The sequence below is a fragment of the Propithecus coquereli genome, unplaced genomic scaffold, assembly GCF_000956105.1.
Source record: "Propithecus coquereli isolate 6110/MARCELLA unplaced genomic scaffold, Pcoq_1.0 Scaffold91, whole genome shotgun sequence".
Classification (NCBI taxonomy): Eukaryota; Metazoa; Chordata; class Mammalia; order Primates; family Indriidae; genus Propithecus; species Propithecus coquereli.
In genome coordinates, this window is record NW_012155396.1 from 2,397,606 (window position 1) to 2,405,463 (window position 7,858).

A 7,858-nucleotide genomic window follows, 5' to 3' on the forward strand; every position below is an offset into this window, starting at 1 on the left:
TCAAGGAGCTCACAGATTACTAGGAACAATTCATGCTGAATTAATAATGGGTTTTAATGCAGAGCAAAATTTAAACAGAATTCTTTAGTAGTTTTAAATTTCTCTTATTTTCTTTTTTTCTCAGTTAAATCCAAGTAACAATACATTCCCTCCCTTTTAAAATAAATACCATTAAAAAAATTATCTATATATTAGCACAGACAAATATGTGGAATTATTTTCCCAAAGATTAGTAGTAAAGAGTCACATATGAGTGATGCTTAAATAATTTTTTAAAATGATCATTTATATCGAAACATATGTTAGTACTTTATTATCAAAAATAAGTACCCATCGCTAGATCTAAAACAGAAAAGCAGTGGTGTGGGATACACAAATGAAACCAGTAAATTTAATCAAGGGCTTGAAGTTTCCGTGCAGCATGTTCCTAAATGGTTACGGCAAGAAGGTTGCCTTGGTTCTAAAAGCAACCTACGCGTCAGCTTCTCCTCCTCGATCAGCCCGGAGGAAAACCCTCAAGCACACAATTTCTCCTTTCATCTATAAAGATTCCAGCCCGCGATTGGAGAAGCAATCTGATTGGCTAAGAAATGAACGACGCAACGTATCAACGTCCACTGAGAATCGGCCTCCTAAGCCTGGCTAATATTTCGCTTTCCGATTGGTCCTTACTGCAAGAGTCCCGGGACCATTGCTGAAGTTGACCTCTGGGCACAGAACCGCGGGCGAAAATGGCGGCGGCCAGGTGTTGGAGGTTTGTGCTCCGCGGTCCGGGGCTTTCCTTACACACTGCGGCTGAGGCCGCAGCCACGGCTCCAGAGTCGACCGGCCTAGATGTCGCGGCCACCCCTGTCGCGCGGTACCCGCCGATTGTGGCCTCCATGACAGCCGACAGCAAGGCCGGCCGGCAGCGGCGGGTGGAGCGCTGGCAGGCTACGGTGCACGCGGCGGAGTCGGTGGACGAGAAGCTGCGAATCCTCACCAAGATGCAGTTCATGAAGTACATGGTTTACCCGCAGACCTTCTCCCTGAACGCCGACCGCTGGTACCAGGGCTTCACCAAGACCGTGTTCCTGTCGGGTCTGCCGCTACCGCCCGCGGAGCCCGAACCCGCGCCGGGGCTGGACCTAGCGGCGCTGCGGGGCGCTGCCTTTGACTGCCTTTTGCAGGAACACTTCTATTTGCGGCGCAAGGGACGCGTGCACCGCCACCAGGTGCATGAAGCCATAACTTCGCCTTTTCTGGATCAGCTGGTGGTCACCCTCCTGGGCCTGCTCAGCCCGCACAACCCGGCCCTGGCCACCGCCGCCCTTGGTGAGCATCGGACTTGTCACGAGGGACGGGAGATGGGGATTGTACTGGGTCGCCACAGATTTGCCCCCTCTTCATGTCTTTCTTTACTTGGTCCATTTTTTTTCTAGTCCCTTCCCTTCTAGCTGGGGGCGGCCTGGTTTAGTAGCAGTCTCTGCATTAGGAATCTGGAGACTGCGCTGCCACCAAGTAGCTGTTCAACTCTAGACCGGTAGCCTGAGCTCTCCAGGATTCCAGTCCTTGACTCCGCTTTGTGGGTGTCCAGCCACATGGAAGAGCGGCGGTGGTTAAGAGAAAGGGCGCTTAGAGAGTGGGACCTGAGTTGCCTATTGGCTCTTCCACCTAAAAGCTAAGCGACTATATGTAAATTAACCTCTTTTAGCTTATTCTCATTTTTCAAGATGACAATTATGGTAATAGTACTTCGTCGTAGAATTATGAAGATTAAATACTGTATTAACTAAAATACCTAACATTTATTCAATATTATGTGCCAGGCTCTTTTCTAAATTTTTATGTGCCAATTAATTAATCCTCACAACAACCGTTTATAGTAGGTAGCACTGTTTTGTAAAAAAAGAAAAAAACAAAGCTGAAGCACAGAAATGTTAAATGTGTCTAGTCTAACACTCTATAGCTGGTACACTGGAGGGTGGGGTCTAGTTTCAAACCCAGGTATTCCGAGTTCCCAGTAAACAATCAGTATCTTCTGTTTAACTGTACAGTGCCGACGAGAAAAATAACTAACATATAGACAATTTTAAAAAGCAGTGTTTCTGACATGTTCATTTTATACCTACCTCCTAGTGGGTGTCTTGATATTGATTGAATTAATGTTATTATGACTGTAGATGTTTGCCCAACTGAGCCTTGTAGTGCGCGTGTTACTTCTCATCTTGGTTTGGAAAGGAAGTGGTCTTGAAAGCATCATGGACTTTGACTACTCCTAATTGGTGGCCTGGAAAGTTTACTTAACTTTGTCAAGACCCAGGTTCCTCTTATATAAAATGGAGATGATGAAAACTATATGCACCTTTTAGAGTAATTGTGAGCATTGAATTGGTAATTCATAAAACAGCTTACTCCTATAAAACTATTTTTATTTCAGGTGAGTGGTATTCCCATTAGTCTTATTTTCATTACTTTTAACTGAGAAACCTCTTTGGTTACAGTGTTCGGCATAATGATGGCACAAGTAGATAGTAAATGTTTGAGTGTTATATTTAAGTCATAATAAAGTTAAATTATCTCATAACCCAGATTATCTTATATCAGTAATTTTTATATGTTTTTAAATTATACACATTCTTAAGTTGTCTGTTTTGAAGTTAGTATTCCTTAGTGTTCTAATCATAACAAAATTTATTTAAATGATCAGATGAGAACATTTTGAATATCTTTTGGTAGATTGTAAACGCCCAGTTAACTTTTACTGGTTGTGTGGTGAAGAAATTATTCCCCGTGGTCATAGAAAAGGTCGAGTGGATGCTGTGCGATACCAAATAAATGATAAACCACACAACCAGATCCGAATATCCAAGCAACTGCCAGAGGTAAGGATTTATTGCATGTGTATCTGTTGACATCTTATGTAGGAAATGTCATAGGCAGATTAGGTAATAGATTTAGTGGGATAAAATGTTTGGGGTGGGTCTCTTGTCTTTTAAGTTTCCTTTGAAGACATCTCATCTGGAAATCTTTTTTAGCTTTTTAACCTGCTTATGGTGTATTCCACAAAGGTCAAAGAATTATTTTAAGAGTGACAGGTTAAGCAATCATTTTGTAGGACTGTACAGATCTTTTTCTTTCTCTTAATATAAAAGTGCTGGTAATAGTTTATAATTATTATGACTTATAGTGACTATACTAGCTAGTCATAAATCAAGGGATTTTTACAGTTATGAGCTGGGTCATTTTACATATATTTAGTTGTTTTGGAGAAAAACAAGTATATTTTCAATATTGTTCAATGCTTCCATGTCAGGGTTTGTCATACTTTTTCTGTAAAGTTCTGAGAATAGTTAATATTTTAGGTTGTGCAGGCCATAAGTCTCCATTGCAACTGTTCACTTCTGCTCTTACAGTGTAAAAACAGCCATACACAGTATATAAATGAATGTGTGTGGCTGTGTTCCAGTAAAATGTTATTTGTAAAAATGGGTGGCTGGCTGGATTTGGCCCATCATTAGATGTTAGTATTATGAAATCATGTTGTAGAAAACACCTCATTTTAAGATTTTTATATATAATAAGAGGATGAGTAAAATACATACTAATGTTGCTGTGAATTCAGTATGTCTATTCTTTTTCTTTAAGTTTGTGCCATTGGATTATTCTGTTCCCATAGAAATCCCTGTTATGAAATGTAAACCAGACAAACTTCCATTATTTAAACAGCAGTATGAAAACAGCATATTTATTGGTAAGTTTCTCTTTTGACATATCATTCCATAAATATGTTCAGAGGGTCTTACACGATTTTGGAGCATTAACTAAGGTTCAGATAGTCCACAGGCAATATACTTGGAAAGAAAGTACTCTTTCAGCTTACCATTTGAAATTTTACTTCTATTGAAATAGTAGTATTTAAATTTAAAAAATAGTTATACCAATAGGCTTTGTTGATATATAGAAAAAGTAATTCGTAGTTTTTCAAAAGTAAAGATGTTTAGGAAAAAACTGAAGTATCAATAAAAAAATGTGTTTGTGCCACACATGGTGATAGCTGTCAGGAATTCACAAATTAACAAGACCCGATGTCTGCCCTCATGTAGCTTATTCTGTACCTGCTTTTTCTTTCTTTCTTAATTCCTAGCTAACTTGAATAATATTTTTAAGAAGGCTTTATACTAGTCCTCCAGACCTCTGAAAATCAGCCCCTTCTCAGTCACTATGGTCTTAGGGAGTGACCTGTGGGAAACTTTTTGTTGAAAAGACTTTACCACTAAATTCAAGTATGTCACCATTTCCTGAAATATTGCTATTTGCTTTACTTAGAAATGCAGTAAAAAAATCATTTTTTAAAAAAATTATGAAGTATATAATCATTACATTAAATGATAAAGGAAGTTTTTAAAGTCACGAAGTGTTGGTATCCTCTGAGTATGACAAGGAGACTAACAAAGCTAAAGGATTTCAAAAAATTGAAATACAGGATTTTATAAAACTTTTACAGATATTCTTTAGACTTATTCTGTGTCATGGTGTGGGCTTTATGATGGCTAGCAGACGGAGAAATTTTGCTTTCATGCGAAATTTAACTTAATTATAATCAATAAAATAAACTAATATTTCCATTTATGTATTTTGAGTACTGAACATGTGATGTATGGAGTAGAAAGATGGGTTTGAAACAAATATTAAAACATGTGCTGCAGATGTTATTCATGTGCATTTTATCTGAAATGTTTTTATTTTCCTCTTCAGGCTCTAAAACAGCAGATCCACGCTGTTATGGCCACACCCAATTTCATCTGTTACCCCACTTTTTAAAAAGGGAAAGGCTTTTGAAGCAAAACCGTGCTGATCAAATAGAAGTTGTTTTTAGAGCTAATGCTATAGCAAGCCTTTTTGCCTGGACTGGAGCACAAGCTATGTATCAAGGTAAAACTAATTTTACAGCATTATCACTTTTTGAAGGTATCTATGACATTTTAAGAACTTAATAGTGCAAATTGTTTTATTTGGGTTATATGTAGGTTGACTCTTAACATTTTGACAACTTCCATTAGCATAAAAGATAGTTGTTTTAAAATCCATAATTTAAAAAAAGGTTTACAGTTGAAAATTGCAAGTTACACCTAGGTGGTTATTTTGATCTTTTACTCTGACCACATCCTGTGTGAATGTATCTTTTTCTAATGGTTTTTGCAAGTATTTCAAAAACTCTGTAGCCAACTAAGTCCACCCTTTGTAGGTGATAACAGCTTTCTGACAGTAGAAAATGATTTTATGTATAAAATATTTAGGTTAAATCATGGCTATCCTATATAATTTCTTTATGGGCCATATCCAGGATTTGGATTAGGAGATTGTTCATTCAGTAAATAGTGAATGCTTTTTATATGCCAGGCACTTTATGTGTTGGAGATGAAGTGTTAAATGAAACAGATCCTGCTCTCCTAGAATTTATATTATAGTGAGAGAGTAAAAGATAATAAACATGTAATATTTTCATCTAGCAGTAACAATATGGAGAAAATATACTAGAATAAGAGGTAGGATGATTTATGGGGAGCAGGCATAAATGAGGTATGGGGAAGAATCAATTTAAATAAAGTCATTCAGGGGAGATCTCTAAAAAATAACTCTTGACCTGAGACCTGAATGGTGAAGAGCTGCCTATGTATGCACAAATCAGGGGGAAGGCACTTCTAGGCAAAAGGAATGTCAACTAAAAGTTTCTGAGGTGGAAAAAGGCTTGAAGTGTTTAAGGAATGACGTGAAGGCTGATGAAGAAAGGGAGGGGCTGAACAATGGAGAATGACATAGAGGACCTTTAGAGCCCATTGTGAGGTATTTGGATTTTATTCCAAAACCCAAAGTAATATATGAACTAAATTAATCCTATATAGATATCCAGGAGAAATTTTAATGCTGATATTATTACCAGACATACCCTTTTCCTTTATATATGTGTGTATTTTAACCTTATACTCACGACTATTGACTTATATTTCTGTAATAGAATTGAGTGGAGAGAATGGAAATAGTAGATGGAATCAGAAGAAGTGAGAGGTGACTTTCTTTTTTTTTTAAAGACAGAGTCTCACTCTTTTGCCCGGGCTAGAGTGCCGTGGCGTCCTATCTCACAGCAACCTCAAACTCCTGGGCTCAAGCAATCCTGTCTCAGCCTCCCGAGTAGCTGGGACTGCAGGCATGCGCCACCATGCCCGGCTAAGTTTTTCTATATATTTTTAGTTGTCCGATTAATTTCTTTCTATTTTTAGTAGAGACAGGGTCTCGCTCTTGCTCAGGCTGGTTTCGAACTCCTGAGCTGAAACAATCCTCCCACCTCGGCCTCCCAGAGTGCTAGGATTACAGGCGTGAGCCACCGCGCCCGGCCGAGAGGTGACTTTCTTGAAGATGTTAAAATGGCACTGTTTATTCCTGAAAAATAAAGTACTTCTTTTTACAGTAGAATTAATTTCATATTTTAACAATATTATTCATTGGCTCTTTCCATTAAGGATAAAATAAAATATGTATGGAGAAATAAAGGTACTACTTGGTTTTGGCAGTTGGGTTTAAAAATATTAAAGCCAGTCAGCTTGAAACAAACAAGCAACCAGAAAATTTAATTAGTAAAAGTATTAAGGCATCCTGAACTTTATGACATATGACATGTTGTGCAAAATGACAGCAACTTATGAAACCAGTTTTGAAATGCATAAAGGAGGATACTGAATTTATGTAAGGATATTGTTGAAATCCTTAGACAGTTTTTTCTGAAGGTTTTTTTTGTGTGGATTTAGTGAAGTAAATGTCCAGAATGGTTATTGAATGGTAGATGCTGCTGGTATGGGGAAAATTTGAACATATTTGAAGTCAGTGAATAATGATGTAGTTAGTACCAGATGTAGCAGGGATTTGCATAGATAGAGCTTGCTGCTCTTAGATAAAGTTAAAGTTGAAAGCTGTCGAAGGCTGAAGTTGTTGAAAAAAATGAATCATGAGTTTGGGGATACTAGAGGGAAGGAAAGAATTCTTGATGCAGAATGGAATATAGGGTTAGAATAGAGAAGATAAGGAAACTCTGAGATCTGGAATTTGCTAAGTAAAGTATTTAATATCTAGGTTGTAAGACATTTGATGCCCCCTAATGTGTTTGTTTTGTTTAGGTAAAATATATTCTGTGTGTAAATTTCAGTGTAACTTTATTCCTACAGGATTCTGGAGCGAAGCAGATGTTGCTCGACCTTTTGTCTCCCAGGGCGTGATTACAGATGGAAAATACTTTTCCTTTTTCTGCTACCAGTTAAATACTTTGGCATTGACTGCACAAGCTAATCAAAATAACCCTCGTAAAAATATATGTTGGGGGACACAAAGTAAGCCTCTTTATGAAACAATTGAAGAGAATGATGTGAAAGGTTTTAATGATGATGTTCTACTTCAAATAGTTCAATTTCTACTGAAAAGACCAAAAGAAGACAAATCACAGCTGTTGGAAAACTAAGAAAACACATTTGATTCAGAACTTTGGGAACATTTAAATTTCACTGACGGAACAATAATGATGAGACTTGTAACTGTCAAATATTAAAAGCATTGATTTTTGAGACAAACGTTATGTCAGCGTGTGATTGATTGGACTTCTCATTCCGCTCAAATTCGTCTACAGTGAAAAATAGATGTATATTTGTTTAAAAATAATTTATATATGGCTAACTGGTAAGACTAATTGAGCTATTGAGCTATTAAATGCACATTTTAATATAAATTCAGAAATCCTAAGTAAAATGCTAACATACTAAATTCAACAGTAATTAAAAGAATGCTCTACAGAAGATTAGAATTAATCAATTCAGTAGAACATGTTGGAAAT

At 37.3% G+C, this 7,858-nt stretch overlaps 1 protein-coding gene across 1 annotated transcript; it reads left to right on the plus strand.

The window, feature by feature from the left end:
• The first annotated feature begins 693 nt into the window (after positions 1–693).
• Positions 694–7,598, plus strand: MRPS30 (mitochondrial ribosomal protein S30). Its single transcript, XM_012664746.1, has 5 exons — positions 694–1,314; positions 2,719–2,864; positions 3,628–3,733; positions 4,738–4,914; positions 7,200–7,598. The coding sequence occupies exons 1-5, from the start codon at positions 732–734 to the stop codon at positions 7,487–7,489; spliced, it is 1,302 nt and encodes a 433-aa protein (XP_012520200.1). The 5' UTR covers positions 694–731; the 3' UTR covers positions 7,490–7,598.
• Positions 7,599–7,858: the final 260 nt, after the last annotated feature.

Excerpts from the sequence above, each read along its gene's own strand:
- MRPS30 (XM_012664746.1), top strand. The coding sequence starts at position 732 with ATGGCGGCGGCCAGGTGTTGGAGGTTTGTGCTCCGCGGTCCGGGGCTT. Across the intron at positions 3,734-4,737 it reads TGAAAACAGCATATTTATTG|GCTCTAAAACAGCAGATCCA; the intron begins GTAAGTTTCTCT and ends TTTCCTCTTCAG. Across the intron at positions 4,915-7,199 it reads AGCACAAGCTATGTATCAAG|GATTCTGGAGCGAAGCAGAT; the intron begins GTAAAACTAATT and ends TTATTCCTACAG.